The 20,798-nt window shown below is 41.0% G+C and overlaps 1 protein-coding gene across 5 annotated transcripts in view; it reads right to left on the bottom strand.

The window, feature by feature from the left end:
• BICC1 (BicC family RNA binding protein 1) overlaps positions 1-19,187 on the bottom strand; it is a 223,900-nt gene extending 204,713 nt beyond the window's left edge. For 4 of the 5 annotated variants that reach the window (XM_045581859.1, XM_036438416.2, XM_036438417.2 and 1 more), the window contains exon 1: positions 18,814-19,186. In XM_045581859.1, the coding sequence (XP_045437815.1) occupies positions 18,814-19,003 (190 nt within the window). In that variant the 5' untranslated portion in view covers positions 19,004-19,186. Of the gene's footprint in view, positions 1-18,813 lie in introns of all 5 variants that reach the window. The other variant, XM_045581860.1, reaches the window with a different exon arrangement.
• Positions 19,188-20,798: the final 1,611 nt, after the last annotated feature.

Below are 20,798 nucleotides of genomic sequence, written 5' to 3' on the forward strand. Positions count from 1 at the left end.
AAACTACAGCAACATACATACAAATGAATTTCAAATTTTGAGGGAGAAGAAAAGGTTATCTATTGTATAATTGTGAAGTTTAAAAGAAAGCAAAATCCAACAAGGTATTTAGAGATTCATACACATATAGGTGGCAACACTATATGGCAAACTAAGACGAATATTACCACACAAGTGAGGAGAGCTGTGACCTTCAAAGGTGAGGGGTGAGCATGGAGGGAATACTACTGGGGTACTGACAATATTTTCATTTTTTGACCTGAGTAATGTAAACAATTTTTATTCATTTCTGCTACACTTGTTGCATCTATGTTATACTTCACAATTTAAAATGTGAAAAAACAAAAAATTATACTGAACTGACTAATTAGTTTACAACTAAAAACTGAGGGTTTAAAAATGTTAGGATAAAAATAGTCATAATAAAATAACAAAAAACCATATTTATTTAGAAAGGGTACTCACAGTGATAACATACAGAATAATTCTATGCCCAGAAAGTATTATATCAAAAAATTCTCAAATTCATACACATAATCTATCTATATATTGTATATATAAAAGGCAAATATGCAAAGTGTCCCCTCAGATTTAACCGGGAGAATGGCAGTTTGATCACTTGCTATGATGTGTGCTGACCACCAGGAGGCAGTACGGAACAAAGGAAGGACCCATTCGGCCCTGATTGTTAAGCCTAGGAACCCTACCCATGCACAAATTTCATGTACTGGGCCTCTAGTATATATAATGTACCTTAACTACTTCCTAAATATGAAACTCCCATTTTGGAATGGATAATAAAAGTTTACCAACGACTAAGTGAATTTCTTCACAAGGTATGGGTTCTTTATTACTCCAAAAAGTTTAGTCTTATATTAAACAACTTTTTAAAAGACATAATTTTGAGCTGACTAGAATACTGAACAACTTAAACATCCAATATGACTGAAAAGAATTCTAGCCTCGCATGCATCATTTGTTTGGTTTTCTTCGTTAAAAATTACTGGGAAAATGATTGCTCAGGCCAGTTTAACAGGTTTCACTACCTTCGTCTACAAAATTCAAGCAAGTAGACAACTTTTCCACCCAAAGGTTAACCTCTCCTAACCTCTATAGCAACAACAAAAAATACCTAACATTTTTTTAAATAGCTTTCTTCTCTATCACTAACTCCAATTTTCCCGAGCTAGAGGTTTGGGTAGGCGAGATGTGTTCTCCCATCAGCTGGAAGGAGTAAACCCACAGGTGGATTTTCTCGGACACAGAACACCCTCGTGGGCCATGAAGTGCAGAGGGCACAGCTGAAGAACTGCTTCATCTTTCCTTTCTCCAAGCACTAAGCTTAGGTGCCCTGCTACTCTAAGTAGGATGAGCACAAGAAAAAGTCACTTACACCTTGTGGCAGTGGGAAAACTGGCCTTCTGAAGACATCTGTTTCTAATCTCAAGATAACTTAATTCTAATAGGAGTGATTTTAATAATTTGTTTTAAATTCTGGTGTTGGGTGAGAGTAGGTGTGTTTGCTTCTGAACCCACCTTCCCAATCTATCAGGTCCCCCAAGAGCTCTGACTCTGCTAAAAACTGCACAAACTCAAAACACTCCTGAGTAAGAACAGCTCTTTGCACTTATGCAGAGTAGGGAACCTGGTCCTGGAACCCACCCTTTTCAAATCTAACGGCTTCATCGCCATGGCCAACCTTCATTTCTTGACTTTGCAAAACTGGAAAACTGATTTCTAAGAGTGCTTATAAGATAATAAGCAATGCTGAACTGTTCAAAGGCTGAATTATCTATTACCGCTAAATGAAGATATGCCCTGATTTATATAGCATGATAGAGGAATAGACTGTATTATAATAGTTTGTTAGTGCTGCCATACACTGAGTACCATACACCAGACAGTTTAACAGAAATGTATTGTCTCGCAGTTCTGGAAATTGGAAGTCCAAAATGAAGGCGCTGTAAGAGATGGCCAGGTTCCCTCCATGTCTCTTCACATTGTCTTCCCTCTATGTGTCACTGTGTCCAAATTTCCCCTATTACATAAGGACACCAGCCATACCGGACCAAGGCCCATGCTAATGACTTCACTTCAATTTGATTGCCTGTGTAAGAACCCAATCTACAAAACTCACACTGTGAGGTATAGGGTGTTTAGAACTTCAGCATGTGAATTTTGGGTGAACACAATACAATCTATAACATAAAACATGTATGTGTGTATACCATATATACGTGTGTATATACATTATGTACACATGTGTATATAACTTTTTGAGAATTTCATTTTTTGAATTTTTGAGAATTTTTACCAATTTTTTGAGAATTTCATTTACTGAATTTTTTCATACCACTTTTTAAGTACCTCCTATCTCCTTAATGTGTATTTGTAACACAAGTGTGACTTATTCCTATTTCTTTATAGATACATAAAACAGATCACACATAAACAGCCATGCTTCATCGCTAAACAGAGGTGTTTCAAGCCAAGAAGCCTGAAATAAACATTCAAAATAAAGCATATTTTCCAAAGGAGGTAAAGATTACAGTGTAACCAGCAGGAATGTGCAAGCCAGCAATAATTTAATTTAGTAGCTGAGCCAAACCATGATAGTCCACTTTAAAAATACAGAAACTTGAGAACGCGATACTGTTACAATTGTTAACTATGGAATGCAAGAACATTTCTCTTAAACTTCAAGTCACACAAATCCATTTTGTATATTTATTTTTAAGAGAAACGTCAATTCAGCACATTTGGGATTTCAGAACTTGAAAATAACTGAATCCCTTTTCCTGTTATGCGCATGGTAACACCAAATGTAAATGCTATTATGAGGTTCCAGTTACCACAGGATTCTGCCTTCACACAGACTTATTTTCATGCATCTCTCAGAAGGAAATACCAGTAGAAATATGGAAAGTGCCCCCCTTTTAAACTATTAACGAAAGATAAAAGACCAGTCTGACTCTTCAAGTGCCTTTGCTCTTTCGTCCTTAAAACGTCAAAACAGTTTTTTAAAAAATCATGCCTATTCATAAAAGCAAATCTGTCCCATCAGGTAAAAAAAAAAAAAAAAAAAAAAAAAAAAAAAAATCACATAACAGCATGTGTGTGTGTGTGTGTGTTTTGTTATTTTAGTGTGGTCAGAAACACATAACATAAAATTTACCATCCCTACCCTTTTTGACTGTGCAGTAGTGTTAACTATACACACATTGTTGTGCAACAGATCTCTAGAAGTTATTCATCTTGCAAAACTGAAACCCTATTCACTGAACAACAACTTCTCTCCTCCCCGAACTTCCAACCCCTGGCAAGTTCTACTTTCTGTTCCCAAGAGTTTCACTGTTTAGATACCTCATGTGTGTGGAATCGTGCAGGACCTGGCTTTTTGTGATGGTCTATTTCACTTTTCGCTCAGTATCATGTCCGGAAAGTCCATCTGTGTTGAGGCACATGGCAGCATGTTCTCCTAAGGTTAAATAACATCCCATTGTATGTATACACTGAACTTTCTTTCTCATTTATCTACTCATGGGCATTTAGGTGGCTTCCACCTTTTGCCTAGTATGAGTGATGCTGCAATAAACATGGGAGTGTAGTTATTTCTTAGAGATACTGTTTTCATTACTTAGGAATATACAGTATATCCCAAAGTAGACTGCATTCCTCTAATGACTATTTTATGTTGATCATCTATTCATATATTTGTTGGCCATTTTTATGATGGAAGAAATGGTTTTTCAAGTCCTTTGCCCATTTTTAATTATATTGGGGTGTGTTTTGTTTTTTTTTGTATTTGAGTTGCAGTTCATTATACATTAATTATATAATTACTTATCAGATATATAACTTGCAAACATTTTCTCCTATTTTGTAGGCTGTCTTTTCAGACTGCTCACACATTTTTTAAGTTTGATGCAGTCCCATTTGTCTACTTCTGCTTCTGGTATTGCACTTTTGGTGCTATAGCCAAGATATAATGGCCGAACCCAATGTCATAAAGTTTTTCCCCATGTGTTTCTTCCAGGAGTTTTCTAGTTTCAGGTCTTACACTTAGGTCTTTAACCTATTTTGAGTTTATTTTTTTATATGGTGTAAGGTAGGTCAGAGCACAACTTAATTCTTTTGCATGTGAATATCCAGTTTTCCTAACACTATTTTGTTGAAGAGACTGTTCTTTCCTCATTGTGAAGCCTTGACTTTTGTCAGAGATCATTTGGCTATATATGGGAAAGTTTATTTCTGGGTTCTCTACTGTGTTCCATTGTGGAGGTGAGAGGGGGGTTGTCGTTATTAATTGGTTGATTGTCATCTTTATTATTGAAAGTAAAACATATGTACCCTTTCCCCCCTTTCCATTGTCCTATACATCTATCTCCATACCTGTACCAAACTGTTTTGATTATTCTAGCTTTGTTATATGTTTTAAAGTTAGACCTCAAATACTGTTCTTCTTTCTCACTGTCTGGGATCCTTTGAAATTCTGTATTTATTTTAGAATAGTTTATTTCTATTTCTGTCCAAAAAAAGTGGCATTTTTTGATATTTTGATAGGTTTTGCATTGACTGTATAGATCATTTTGGGTAGTGCAGGCATTTTAATAAAATTAAAACTTCCGATGCATGTATACATGATACCTTTCCATTTATTTGTGTCTTAACTTTTTTCAGCAATATTTTGAAGCTTTCATTATGCAAGTTTTTTTAGTAGTTTATTTCTAAGTATTTTGTTCTTTTTTGATGCTACTATAAACAGAATTGTTTTCTTAATTTCCTTTTCGAATTAGCCATTATTAATGTATAGGAACACAACTGATTTTTGCATGTTGATTTTGTATCCTTCAACTTTCCTGGATTCATTTATTAGTTCTGACAGTTTTTTGTGGAATCTTCTTATATGCAAGACCATGTCATCTGCAAACAGAGGCAGTTTTACTTCATTCTTACTATTTTTAATATTTGGATTTTTAAAGAGGAAGGGAGAGGGAGAAAGAAAACATCAATGTGCGAGTGGAATATTGATGGCCTGCCTCTTGCGTGCCTCCCCCCCCCCCCCCCCCCCCCCCCCACCACCACCACCACCACCACCAGGGATCAAGCCTGTAACTTGTGCATGTGCCCTGATCAGGAATCAAACCAACTACTTTTTGGTGCATGGGCTGACACTCAACCAACTAAGGCACACCTGCCAGGGCTATTTTATTCTTTATTTGTGTGTTGTTTTTTCTGGTTGTTTTGTTGTTGTTGTTGTTGTTGGGGGTTTTTTCCTGATTGTTCTGGTTAGGACTTCCAGAATTACATTGAAGTGGTAAGAGTGAACATCCGTCTAGTTCCTGACCTTGGAGGAAAAGATTTTAGTTTTTCACCATTGAGTGATGTTGGCTGTGGCTTTTTCTGGATGGTCTTTGTTACACTGAGATGAGCTCCTTCTCTTCCCTGTTTGTTGAGTGTTTTTATGATGAAAAGAGGTTGAATATCATCAAGTGCACTTTCTCCGTCAATTGAAAAATGATCGTGTGAGTTTTTCCTTCATTCTGCTAATGTGGTGTATTACAATGATTAATTTTATGTTGAACCATTCTCGCATTTCAAGAATAAATCCCACTTAGGCATGATGTATTAGTATAATTGTCTTAATGTGTTGTTAATTTTGGTTTCCAAGTTTTTCTTTTTTTGTTGCTGTTGATAATTTCTGTAGTTTTCTTTTCTTGTAGTATCTTTGACTTTGGCATCTAAATAATGAAATCCTCCAAAATGCATGTGAAAGCATCCCCTCCTTTACATTTTGAAGGAGTGTGAGAAGAACTGGTGTCAATTCTTCTTTACATGTTTAGCAGCATCCTCCAAGGAAGTCATCTAGTTCTGGGCTTTTCTTTGTTGGGAAGTTTTTGAATAGTGATTCAATCTTCTTATTTAGTTATAGCTCTGTTCAGATTTCTTACTTGTTCATGAGTCACTCTTGGTAGATTGTATGTTTCTAGAAATTTATCCATTTGTTCTAGGCAGTCTTTTATAATCTTTTTTTTTTTTTCCTGTGGCATCACTTGTAATGTCTCCTCTTTCATTTCTGATATTTATTGAGTCTTCTCATAAGTTTGAAAGCTAATAAATGATGCAGAACTTCCATCAAATTCAAACCCATTTTTACAATATTTTGTTGGTCAACCCCACTTGTTTTGACTTGACCACGATACTTTTTATAGATAATGCATCCCAAATGTCCACTAATAGTAAATATTTTTTAAGACAATATATCTGTTTAGGATTGACTATCAGCAACATTTTACTTATAGATCCCTGTATAAAATTCAAATTCTAGCCCAGCTGGCAATGCTCAGTGGTTGAGCATCAACCCAGGTTGTGGGTTATATCCCCAGTGTGGGACTTGCAGGAGGCAGCCGATCAATGATTCTCTCATCATTGATGTTTCTCTCTCTCCCTCTCACTTCCTCTCTGAAATCAATAAAAACAAATTTTTAAAAAATTAAAATTCTATATAATCTTGCGTTTCCTATTCCCATATAAAAATATTTTAAGAAAAGCACTCATGCTGGATTAAAAATAAACATTTCTTTATATGAAACCTCCTGCAACACTTACTAGACATATATTTTTTTTCTGGCTTTTTAATTAAATCGTCCTAATGAAGCAATTTAAAAGATAATAAAGTCTTACCAAAATATTGACTTCGCTTTGAATGGCATTTCAAAAACCCAGAATACAATAAAGGGATCAACTCAAAACATGGGTAATGTAGGCTTTAATGGGCTTCTATACAAGGTAAGAAAAATACTGTGTTGGTTTTAAATAACCAACAAGCAATTAAAATCATTCTGAAAATAATTACAATTTGGACACAGAATGTCTTATTTATTTTCTAGAGGCCTGGTGCATGGATTCATGCACCAGTGGGGTCCTTCAGCCAGGCCTATGAGTATCGGGTTGAACCCTACTCTCTGACATCCCCCTAAGGGGTCCCAGATTGTGAGAGGGCTGTTTTCGGGTAACGCACCCCAGAATTGGGCTCCCTCCTCTCTGGTTCCGGGTGCATCACCTGAGAACAGCAGCTACTGAGTCACTGCAGCTCAGCTGCTCCTGCATTGAGCATGGTGGTCAGTGTGCATCATAGCTACTGGTCAGACAGGCTAACTGTCAGATGGTTGCTCAGGCTTTTATATATATATATATATATATATATATATATATATATATATATATATATATATATATATATATAAATTTTAGTCCTCCCTCAAGGATGTTTTTATTGATTTTGAGAGAGCAAGAAAGAAGGAAACATTCTGTACACACCCTGACTGGGAATTGAACCTACAATCCAGGTATGTGCCCTGATCAGAAAGCAAACCCACAACCTTTTGGTGTACCAGACGATGTTCTAACCACCTGAGCCACCTATTCAGGTCCTTAGGAATGTCTTCTAAATTTAGACATTAATCTAATGAACATGACTACATTTCCCTGCTATGTTTCCCTACTGGTTTAGACGACCCATATAAATCCTGGCACATAAAGCTTGATAACTGGACGTGCTGGCAAAGAGAAAGGAAAATGTGACAAAAAGATGCTACTCTAGGAAACATACAATCTCCTTTGTTCATCTAACATAGTCTATCAACACCAACAGGACTCAATTATGATTTACACTGTCATCCCTGCTCAATTACTGAAGAAAACCTTAAATTCGCTGACATCTAAGCCACAGAATACTCCTCACTGCAAAACTTACTGCCAAGATGTCAGAAAACAGGGCTTGTAGTTAGCTCTCTTGTGAGTACTTGCTCCTCCAAAGCCAAGACACCCCACTGGTCCTCATTCTACCACCTTCCCTATTTGCCATGAATGCCCGCGTGTATGGCAGAAAATGAGACAAATTCCTTCCAAAACTACTCATGTATGTAGCGCTGAGTCAGCTTCCAGCACTGCATGCCAAATACTATTGGGCTGCCGTTGTAATGGCACCAAAGACTCAGAATACCGGAGTTGGCAGGGATTTTAGGAACAACTAATCCAAAATCCTGAGAGGATAAATGACCTGTCCGAGGTGACAGTGTCAAAAGCCCAACAGTCATGAATTCAAGTCACCTGACTCTCAGTGACCCTTCTCACGGAGGACTGGACTGTTTCCCCTGAACCTATAATACCGTAATGAGTATCCTGGTGAATTCTCTCTTATCTGAAATGTCTTAACATCATATTTAAACAAGTATCCAGAGACGTATTACTGCAAGAGTAAGACAATCCCGGTGTCTGCAAGAAAATCACATTTAAAATTAGATTAACCGTGATCGATTTCAATTTATAAAACTAACCCAAATTGGACACAAATAAAAATTATTCAACATTAACTTCACTTAAATTACATCTTACATGTCCTTATTCAGAGCACAGCATTCTCCACAGCCCTTGCCTGAGGAGAGAGACTACCTCACATGTGGACAATTACTCAGCCTTACTTACGCAAGGGAGACTACGTGGTGTTTCTTAAGGCCAAGCACATGCCCGGGGCTTTAAAGTTCCCATGTGGTCCACCAGCTCAAAATAGGACAGTTTTTAATCCCGATCCATCATGGAATTTTATTCTGTACCCAGCGTGGCTCTGTTCACAGCACTGGGCTAGATGCTGGAGAGGAATCTGAAACACAGGCCATGTAACAGGACACCAACTATGAGTCACCTTTATTGACGTTATCACATCATCTTCCTGATAACCCTAGGATAGGGGTATCATTATCCCCATTTCACAAAGGAGAAAATACAAAGTCAGGAGGAGGCGGAACTCTGAAATGGTCTGCATTGTCACTGAGAAGGCTAAGCCACCTCCATGCCTACCCCCACATTCCTATCCGGAGAAGCACAGTCATCTATTCCGCAGCACAGTTTATCGTCCTAGATTCAGATTTGACATCTCCGTACTACATAAGAGTTTCAGCTCTGTCATACCCTAAGAGGAAAACAACTTCTACACTCACTCAGAATTCTAACCCCTAGTTTAAAGGGTTTACAGATTTTTTTGATTTTTTTTGATTTTTTTTTTTTGTCTGTAAAACACAGAACCCAACAGCATCTGTGTCTCACGGGTGGGTTGGTGTACGAGAGGCTGAGAGGACAGAACAGGCACAAAGAAGCGGAACAGTGTGTGAGACCAACAGGTCTCAATTATGATTTACACTGTCATCCCTCCTCAATTACTGAAGAAAACCTTACATTGGAAAGCCGCTGCTTTCAAAAACATCACCATTCCTCAGTAACCATATTCCTCCAAACGAGTTCCAAAGGAGGGAAAAGCTACACCACTCGTTTCTACTATAAGGTGGTCTACAAGTCAAAAAAAAGTTTTGGCTAAAAGTGCTATGACTCAACCATAAAGTTTTAATTCTGAAAACTTCTTGGAAATACAAAAACATGTAACATATTAGGTTAAAATGTGTATTTCTAAGTAGCTGTTGAATACAAAACACCAGTTAAGGCTACAAAAGCAACTCCATAAACTCTATGTAAATAATCAAGGACTAGATTTCAAGGCAAAAAAAAATGAGGATAGCTGTTAGGATGGTCAAATTACCGATGATTGGTTTTCTTTTTAATAGCTGTTAGGATGGTCAAATTACTGATGATTGGTTTTCTTTTTAAAAGTCATCATGCCCTAACTGGCTTGGCTCAGTGGATAGAGCATCGGCCTGCGAACTCCAGGGTCCCAGGTTCAATTCCGGTCAAGGGCATGTACCTTGGTTGTGGGCACATCCCCAGTAGGGAGTATGCAGGAGGCAGCTGATTGATGTTTCTTTCTCATCAATTTTTCTAACTCTCTATCTCTCTCCCTTCCTCTCTGTAAAAAAATCAATAAAATATATATTTTTTAAAAAGTTTCCCTCATCAAAAACACAAGATGATAGCAGGTAGATAGAAGGTACACTCCCCACCTCCCAAAACCAAACTGCAATTACAAGTTAATTACAGAACAATCAACCAGAATAATGAGCGGAGGACTAGCTGAAGAGAATCTTGTAACCGAGAATTTACAGAAGAAGACTGGGAGGAAGGGCAGTGACATGAAATGGCTGGCCCCAGCCCCACGGGCAGCAGCTGGGATGAAGGAGGGATAGCTAAGTAGCAAAGGTTCCCTCTGAGAAGGTTGGGGACTCAACCCCAAGCTGGGCTCCCCAGCCAGGAAGAGGCACACACATAACCGGCTGTGAAATTCAGTGGGGATTTTGTCTGCCAAGGAGAGGCAGGACATGAGTGAATAAAAAAAAATAAAAAAAAGTTAGGCAAAAGTGTTTGGGGCAGCAGCATTAACTTTCCTTACTTGCCATTTCTTAAGTATGCACACTGCATCTGGGCCTGGTGAGTGCTTGACATACAGTATTTCTAACCCTCACAGCCTAGAAACTACTCCCAATTTTAGAGATCAGAGGGCTGAGGCTCAGAGACGTTATCTAAGTGAACCTAGGCCACACAACCAAGAAATGAGAGAGCCCGGATCTGCATCTCAAGAAAGAGGAGTACAAACATTGGGCTCTTCCCACTGCCTCGCCAACCAAGAATGTTACAAAATGTTTTACTGTTTAAGCAAAGTATGATATGTCAAAGGGGAATATTATACAACCACTAAAAAACCATGTTCTTCAAGAATCTTTAATGAAATATAAAATTCCCATGATGCAATCTGAAATGTAAAAGATGGGTAGTGTGATCCCAGCTTAGAATTTAAGGGACACAAGTCACACAGAGGTAGAGACCTATCTTTATCTCCGTTTTGCCTGCATCACCAAAGCCTAACACTGGACATGGCACATCAATATCGATCACAAAAATAAATTACATGCAGGAAGATTTTTTTTAAAGACCAGGGAAAATTTTCCAAAATGTTACCAGTGGTTATCAGAGGATTTGGGACTTAGGGGTGACTCTTGCTTTTGCTTTTTTTACATCTGTGTGTACTTTCAAGTATTCTGTAACAAGTCTGTATTGCTTTCATAATCAGAAATAAAAGCAATGACTAATATTCAAATCCTATGTTTACGCATCTCCCTCTACGTTAATTTCCACATCATCTCAACAGGCAGACTGATATGTGGCTTTTGTATTCACTATAACAAAGAAACTACTTTGTAGCTAGAAAGTGATCATCTTATTTTCATATGCCAATATGTTAAGTGGGAGTGGGATTTAATACTTTGTTACAAACATAAATATTTTTATTGCTTAAAAGTAGTAGTCGCTTACTAGGGAAGGAATGGATTTATAACATCTACATAACTTTTTGTGTCGATGGTTTGTGATATTTTAGATATCACCCTAAATGCTAGCACTACAAGGGTTAAAAATCAAATGTAGTGGCTTTTGCTACTTAACCAGGGTTTCTTGCCAAGATGATTCCCACACACTGCACAAGCCATTATGAATTAGTATTAAAATTGTGCATCTCTGGTAGTTTATTAATAGGCATTTTATATACAAGAATCTACATGGTCACTCTTATCCCATGCATTTTTTAAGAACTATATTTTAGAATCAACCCAGGATGAGCCAATTGTTATATTTAATTATGATGGTCATTCTGGACCATTTCTAATAGCAAGACATGGCACAAAGCTGATGATAATTCTACTATCAAGCTGCCTCCAAATTGACTTCATCTTATGGTCAAATTCTGACTTTGTTAGCCAGATTATACTTCAGTGAAGAATCTACGAAAAAGCCAAAGGACAGAACCTGAACTATCCTGAATCTGTTTATTCTAAAAGTAAACTGAGATGGGTGGTGGATGGGAACGGAAGAGGGAGGGGAGAAAGAATACCGAGTAATGGAAGGTAAAATGGGCATTTGTATTGTGTAGTTTTCAATGGAAAAAAAAGCATTTGCTATGGAGAAAATGGTGGAGGGGGAATAAAAAGACCTTAGAGAACTCAGTGGCCCTAGGTCCTATTTGTAAAAGGGGTAACACAATGAGAACAGCTTTACATGATCGGAGGTGCTTCTTCTCTGGGATTGAGATTTATTCTTAGACAGGAAGGAAGGAAGGAAGGAAGGAAGGAAGGAAGGAAGGAAGGAAGGAAGGAAGGAAGGAAGGAAGGAAGGAAGGAAGGAAGGAAGGAAGGAGGAAGGAGGAAGGAGGAAGGAGGGAAGGAGGGAAGGAGGAAGGAGGAAGGAGGGAAGGAGGGAAGGAGGAGGGAGGGAGGGAGGGAGGGAGGGAGGGAGGGAGGGATCTGCCCACTTATATTACCAAATAATCTAGATTTCAAGGGGTCAACAATACAGGCCAAAATCTCCAATACAGGTAAACTTGTGCTTCCGTTACAACTTGGAATTTTTGTCACAATGCCCTCTGCTCTGCCCATGTAGGAAAAGTATGGTTTGGATCACTCAGCATCCATTTGGACACCCTTCCTCCTTGACTACTTACTTCTAGAGAAGCCGGAAGAGAAGTTACATTCCCAGGATCTCTTGTAGCACAGAGTGGCCAAGAAAACACTGATGGAAGTTCCAGGAGAGAGAACCTTTTATCACATCAATAGCCAGAATCTTGAACAGAAAACAACTCTTGTTCCCCTCTCTCTCCCTGCACAGGCCACAACGCAAACCAAGGCACAGCACAGCCAGACTACAACCATGAGGTCAAAGATCACAGGCACAGGACAGCAAGGGCAAGAAGGGCACTTGCTGTGGGGCCTGGCCCACTTGGCCGCAGATGTTCTGTTAGGGAAATAACCCCAGCTTGTCTAAGCCACTGTGCGTTGGGTTTTCTGTCCATCCCAGCCAAATACATTCCTGCCTGTTAAACTCACTGATATGGCAAACCTTCTGGTGTTTTAACTCATCAATGATCAACTAAACCAAAACCTCCCCAAGTCCTGGCAGAGATACGATTTACGGAGAGTGCACGCAGTTCCTGGGTGTGCTTAATCCTCGTTTTGTCCTCACAGGTCTCCAGAGAGGCGACCTTGGGACCCCCAGACAAGACAGTCGGATGGCAGCTTCTGAGCTCCTTCCTGCCAAGCTATGGTCTGGGGTGGATTTCTCCCCCATTTAGATTGCAAAGTAATCTTAACCTTCAGTTCTGCTCTCTGACTCAACTCTAGCTGTCCTAACAAACTTCCAAATAGGCAGAAGCCTTTCCCAGAGAAATAAATCACCTCTCCCCCTAGCAACAGCCATCAACCGGTAACCGTGGACCACCGTGGACCACTGGTGGCCCGTGAGTTCCAAAAGGTTGGCAACCACTGCAAAGAAAAGGATTACTATGCAGCTAAAAAAAAAAAAACCTGGCTGAAACTGGTTTGGCTCAGTGGTAGAGCATTGGTCTGCCGACTGAAGGGTCCCAGGTTTGATTCGTCAAGGGCATGTACCTGAGTTGTGGGCACATCCTCAGTAGGGGGTGTGCAAGAGGCAGCTGGTCGATGTTTCTCTCTCATCGAAGTTTCTAGCTCTATCTCTCCCTTCCTCTCTGTAAAAAATCAATAGAATATATTTTTTTAAAAAAACAAAAAACTGACAAGCATTTCTTCCTAGTGTTTTGAAGTCCTTTATCCCTCACGTGGCTGCTGCACTAACGTTTACTAATAAGCACCATGTGCCAGGCACTGGGCTAAGTGTTTTCACACGCATCGTCAGGCATTCAACGCTCACAGTATCCCCGGAAGAGGACACTACCTCTGTCCCCCCCTTCCAAGGGAGCACACGAACACGTTAGCCCAGACACAACATTTTCTTTGAAGAAGTCTCTCTCTAGACACCAGTGAATGACAAGGTCAGAGGAGCGAAATATTAGAAGGGGAATTCATTGATTTTGCTGATAGTCTTTCATAAAAGATACCAGAAGTGACTGACTCAGGGCAGTTCAAAGAGAGAAATATACTCAAGGCAGGAACAAGTATCACTGAAGAGGGTATGAAGCCTTCCCATCCCGAGAAAAATCTAAAATTCCACACCGGTGTTTAGTATACTTTTACTCAGTGTGTACTCAACCTTATCTTTACAAGGGACACTGTGAGCGATCGGGAAGGCCAATAATAATGTTTTGAGAGCTGTGAATTCTCATTTTACCGTAAGACCACTTAATTCATGTTCCAAGGTATTTGATTTTCATTCTCAATGTAGGAATGTGAAGTTTGTGAACTATGGTTTATATAATGAATATGGTTTTATTAATGTATTCAGCACTTTCTCTGTGGCCAGCACTGTGATGTTTTGATAAGAGAATAAAGACATACGTAAAACAACTACCTAACGATGCAGGCTCTATTATCAGCACCCCCTTTTACAAATGAGTCCACAGGTGATGAATTTTCCCTAGCTCCCTAGTAAAGGGTTAACACCCAGCCCTAATTAGTTTGGTTTAGTGGATAGGGCGTCAACTATTGAACCAAAGGGTCATGGGTTCGATTCTGATCAAGGGCCCACAACTGGGTCCCGAGGTGAGGGCAGAGGCAACCAAATGATGGGTCTCTCTCACATTAATGTCTCTCTTCCTCCCTCCCTTCTCTAAAAAAATAATAATCAATGAAAAAAAAATCCTCAGGTGAGAAATATCGATAACAAATAATAAAATAATAAAAGGTAACACCAACCAAGACTCAAATCCTGGTCTGGCCCATAGCCCTGTACTTTTAACCACTAAGCTTCATAAAGTAATTTGTTCTTGTTGTGTGTTAGCATTAATCAAACATTAGCTAGAAAACTCTGTTAGCTTACTTTTTATTTATATTCACTTCCAGTACTCCCCATTTTCATTTCTTTTTGCTTATTTCTCCCTACTCCCACCAGAATATCTGAGAGTATCTATTCACCGAATCATACGACAATCTTCACCGGAGTTTGTCAAATTATAGAGATAACTCATAACTGCTGCTCTGTTTCCAATCCATGTGCAATAGACAGGCTGCCTCAGTGGCGAGTTCAAGCAAGCAGCAGTCAAGCACCCCAGCTGAGCCCAGTGATTATAAAAATGCAACATGGTTTTTAAAGTCATTAACAGCAATATCCTAAAAGCCCAGCAGGTGTCAACCTCAATTCGTGAACATAGGACATTTCCCCCCTTTTAACACTTCTTTCTTCCTATGGTGAAACTCAAGGGGTTCAGAACTTTGAAAATTACTGGGTTTCTGAATTTGATGTAGGAATTTTTCATTGTACTATACACATACATGTTTTTCCAACATAAAAAGAAAGGTGTAACAGTGAGATGTAAACCACCACCAAAAATGAAAAAGAACAGTTAAAATACACAAATTTCATTTTGCCTCTCCAGACTCTGGCAGGATGAGACTATTTCTGACTCTTGACCCATTTATTTTCTACCTATCCCACACTTCCCCCTATACCTCTCCTCCCTCTTTACATATCAAAACTCTCCGTTTAACTGACATAAGTGAATCAACTCTATGATCTCACATGGAGCGTAAGATCTAAATTTTGAAGATCAATATTAAATAAATTAAAAACAATTTTTCTTTATCCTTAAACAATGCTGTCCATGGTATCTATCCCAATAACGACCATACCCATCAAAAGCCTAAACTAAACTTGAAAATAAGTTCCCATTTACAAAACTGTTGAAGATGATAAATTTTATTATTCATTTAGATCTGAACAAAAACGTCCAATACTCTGTATGGCTATTCCAAGGTAGTTAGTAAGCAAAAACAAAATTAAAAGAAGAAAAGGAACACTAGTGATTTTTCTCTGGTAGTTTTATGTGTATCAAATCTGTGGGATTTCAATGATCATCCAAGAATAGTATTTCATTTCCTTGACCATTACTCCATTGCCCATATCTTAACCTCACTGAATTTTTGGTCCATTGCGTAGAAGAATTTCTCTACTAATAAAAATACAACACATTAAAGATTAACTTGCCCCCAGGACACTCTCTGGAAACAAATTCCAAGCATTACAATCACCGATTTGCACTATGCAGACTTAAAAGCAGGTAATCTTACTTATCCTGATTTAAACTGAAAAATGGCAAATCCAAATTCACAATAACCAGAAACCCAACCAAATGCAGACTTTACTTACTTGTCACTTTTCAAGTGAAACGTACTACTTTGGTATCTATTTTATTTCTACAATTATGAAATTGCAAAATTCTTTTGGGCCCTTTATTTAGGTATAAAATATATGTCAGAAATTGTGATTGGCACTAGAAATATTTTGAATCTATATTGTAATATCTATTAATAATAATAATAATAAACTCCTTATATATATATATTATATATATATTATATATATATAATATATATATATTAAGTTATCATTTACTAAACAGTGTGACAAGTTTTAGCTTATTGAACATGATCTCTTTTAATTCTTAAAATCCTAAGGGTAAGGTACTAATTTCAGTCCCATTTTACAGATGAGCAAACTGAAATATAAGGCCTGGGAATTGTCCCAATTCCCCACAGGGATTTATTTGAACCTTGGTCTGTGTGATTCCAGCACCTACACATACTATAACCACCTGGTATAAAGCAGCAAGGCACATGATTATGTTTGGTTCCGAAAACAGGTCTTGTTCCTTCAAACATGGTGTTTCTATGTAATTTGACACTAGGAGCCATGCATCACAGAATGCCTTGAGACACTATACACTGGTTCCATTGTCAAACATGTTTAAAATTTACTTTCTTCGATGACTTAATCACTTACTGGTAATTTTGAAAAGTTAAAGCACTATGTTCAATCATTCAAGAATTCTTTGGGGTTAAAATGTAAATATTTTATTATATATTGGCTGGTGAAGAAATCTGAATATTTTATTACCTACTGGCTGGTTAACTGTTAAGATTTTCTGTAAAAAAAAAATAATAAAGTATCACTGAAAAGCAGGATTAATCTATCTTATGACAGAATACCAGTAGCTACAAAGGGGAGAGCCTTCAAATTAAACATTTTTTAAAGCCTCACCTATATTTCATTTTATTCTAAATGAAAATGTACTGTTTCAAAAAAGAAATCCACTTCTAAAGCTCAGGTTATGCTTGAGGGCTTCCTGGAAGCTAGCACCGCTGTGGTTATTTGTATGTGCACAGGTAAAAACAGGTAAGGAAGGCGTAGTATTATCAGAAGATCCACCATCACTCCGGATTCATGTAGAAAGCAAACTGGAAACTTGTTGAACGGGCGGGTATGTGGCCTATCAGTTACATCCAAACAATCACACAACAATATTTTTTCTGAATAAATGTACCACTTAGTTTTATAGCCAGAAACTAGGTCAAAAAATTCATAAAAGGAACGAAATAACTAAAATGGGTTATCGAAATGCCACTGGGGCTTTCATTTCCAGATCTACTTTGCAATAGTCTTACTTGAATAGTTCATCGCCGTAGTAACTCTCCTAAAAAGTCACATAATTTGGGGAGGGAGGAAAAGAGAGGAAGAGAGAGAGAGAGACATGACAAGCACTAGGGATGTTTATCAATAAAAATAAGCAGCAAGGGAGATGAATCTGTAGCTCATCCAAAACGCCTGCCAAACACTCCTGCTATTTGTTTCCACCGAGTTATTGTTTTGGAAAACATGTTGTTCTCTCTTAAAATAACCTGCTTCAATGTTCTAAAAAGCCACTGCATTTCCAGGGGCTAAATAGCTCCCATATTGCGATGCATGGGCTGATAAAGTCAAAGTAAGTTATGCATAAAGCCACACAAAAAATAAAGTTGGAAGGCTCCGATGCTCCCTTGTTATAAGGACACTAGCTACTGAATGAAGGCACTCCTCACCCTTAGCGAAACTAACGCCTGGTCTTTTATGACAGTCATTCAAAACACCCTATTACTCCAGGTGAAGGAACTAAGCCACATTCGTGGCTGCAGTCAGGCCAGGAATTACCATTTTAAGGAAAGGCAAAAAAAAATGACCTTGGACATTTCAGCAATCACTCTCTGAGAACTCCAATCCTCCCCATGAAAACACTGAATGCGTTTCCACTCCAATACGGTGAAAGCTGGGATGCCTGGGAAAGTACCACAGACACTGGGGAGTTAAAAAAAAAAAAAAAATCCCAAGTTGTGAAAGGCATAGTCAGATACTCCAGAGTACAGGAAAAATTTTTATGAACTTCGTGTAACTCAAGATGCGTTTTATAAGCTGTCAGGAGATGAACACACACTGTCCTCCAACCCAGCAGCACCCCCGGACACAGTCCCCAGCTCTGGATGCATGCACACACACACACACACACACACACACACACACACACCCATCCCGGCCCCTCTTCTTACTCCCTCCAGGGTGGAGGATGGGGAGGGGGCGGGAACTCCTGTCTTAAGCCTCGACATCTGCAGAGAGTTTTCCAATAGCCAGACCAGGCCCCTCAGCTGGAGGAAGTGGATACTGACAAGAGGAAAGAGAAACATGCAGAGACAGAGTTTGGTTGCTTCAAAGCTGCCAGCGAGTGGGGAGAGAAGCGCGCACACACACACACACACGGTCTGGCGGTGTGAGCGGGTCCGGATGGCACAGCCCAGGTGTCCGGGCTCCCGCGGGCATCTCCAAAGCGCACTGGCGGCTGGGGCGCGCCGGTACCCACCCGGCCTTGGGCTTCGGGGTTCCCCGCGCCTGAGAGACCCGAGAGGCGCGGGAGGGTGGGGATCCCGCTAGATCTCCTCTCCCTGGGTGTCTGCAGGCTCCGCGGGGAAGGGGAGCGGGAACTCAGTGGGCTGCGGGCCGGCCGGGGAGGCGGGCGCTGGGGCGCGCGGCGGGGATGTCCGGAAAGGAGTCGGGGGCGCACGCGGGGGGTCCGAGGAGTACGCGGGGGGAGAAGGGGATGCCCACCTTGTAACATGGCCTCAAGTTTCTTCCTGTCCACGCGGAAGCGCTCCTCGCTCCACTCCGGGCTGTGCAGGGGCGCCCCGGCGACGAGGTCGTCCTCGGAGCCGGGCACGGGCGAGTCGGTGCTGCGCTCGCTGTTGGAGCCCGGGTCCGACTGCGCCGCCAGGTAGCCGGGCTCGCCCTGGGCGGCCATGGTGGGCGCGCGGCGCTCGGGCTCGGGCTGCGGCCGCCTCTGTGCTCGCCGGCCGGGCCGGTGTGGCTCCCCGCGCCGCGGCGCTACCTCGTCCGCCCGCAGCCGCCGGCGCCGCCGCCGCGGAGTCCCCGGCGCATCCCAGCCCCGGGCGCCGCCCACGCCGCCCGCCCGCCGCCCCGCGTCCCGGCCGCCGTCCCGGCCAGTGGCTGCGCCGCCCCCGCCAGCAGCGCCCGCGCCGAGTGAGCGCGCCGCCGCCCGCGCCTCCTCCAGCCGCGGCCCGGCCCCCGCCCGCCGCGCGCTCATTGGCCGGCCCGGCCCACGGGGCGGGCCCTGCGCGGGGACTCACTCCGCACACTCGTTCCCCACGAACCAACGACCACTTTTCTGCACTTAAACGTCTAGGTCTGGTCCCCCACATACACACACTTTCATAGTTTCTTCCATCACAGACACGCTCCAGGGTCAAGCACAGCTCCCCCCCCCCCCCAGAAAGGCACATGAAATGCACACGAAATGCTCATGCAATTTCCATTCTACTTCACACAACAGGCTGCACGCTACAACCCAAACCCCAGTCCATCCCACAAGTGGAAACAGGAGGGAGAGAAGAGAAGGCGTGCGGAAGGAGCACTGTCCCTCTCTCCCGGAGACATCACTGCGGTCGTTGCTTCCAGGCAGTGCATGCCGCCACGGAGGGCGCAAAATCAGAGCGCTCCTCTCATCCAGCAAAGGGGCCAGTTGCACAGGAGGTGACACGAGGCTTCCTCTTTTTATTGCGAGCAAAGGGGATGTTTTTCTTGAATAAGGACGCAGTCATTTTCGATGTGATTCCCAACGAATGGATTCAGCTGATTATAATAAATAAATAAATAAATAAATAAATAAATAAATAAATAAATAAATAAATAAATAAATGGCAGAGAGGGGAGAGAGAGGGCAGGAAGAGAAGAGAGAGGGCTCTGAGATTGCAATGGTGGTTAGCTGGACCCCGGACTCTTGTCAGGGGCTAGGGGGTTCTCTTCTCTGTTCTCGAGATCAATGTCTCACAGATGATAACCAGAAATGAACCTCTGCTCCTACCTGCCCTGGCCAACCCCACTCTCAAACCTGGAGTTAAAGCACCAGGAAAGAAGAGACTTGTTTGCACTAGGAATGCTCTTGGCACTCTATTTTCCCAATTCATACCCTCTTTTGTTTTGTGACCAAAAGCACAGCGATTTTACTTTTTTTGAAGGGAGAGATGGGGTAGTTTTTCCCCACAGGAGGAAGCTTACTAACACACGTGAGGGGCAAGCCATCTCATTGGCGACTGCGCATGGATAGTCACGTACTCTGCCTGAGGTTAACCAGGAGTCTCACAGGTTCAGTTGTCCAGTTAACGATTGACTCTGAGCACTCTGAGTCTGGTGCCACTGACAGAGGAGAAAACTGGAACTATGGAAAGTCAAAAGACATGACTAAAGTCACACAGCAACAGATAACAAGACAAGAATCAACCTCAGGTGTGTATTTTTCACACCTGGTCTTCACAAAACCCTGCCTTGTTGAGCAGAGAAGCCTGCGTGCTCCCCTGCTGAAGACCAGGTGTGGGAAGTACAAGTTAACTGCTTGGTTCAGCGCCATATGTTCTGAACTCATTAATTACTGCGCAAAGCACTAATTCAGGCACCAAAAGAAGTTATCAAGGAGCCTTGCTTGCATCAGGGATATTCACCGTCTTTCCTGGCAATAAATATTTTACTGTGTTAGGCCCAAAGAATGGTGACCAAAAGCAAACTTCATTCCTGAAGCTGGC

This window comes from Pipistrellus kuhlii, unplaced genomic scaffold, assembly GCF_014108245.1.
Source record: "Pipistrellus kuhlii isolate mPipKuh1 unplaced genomic scaffold, mPipKuh1.p scaffold_m20_p_15, whole genome shotgun sequence".
NCBI lineage: Eukaryota > Metazoa > Chordata > Mammalia > Chiroptera > Vespertilionidae > Pipistrellus > Pipistrellus kuhlii.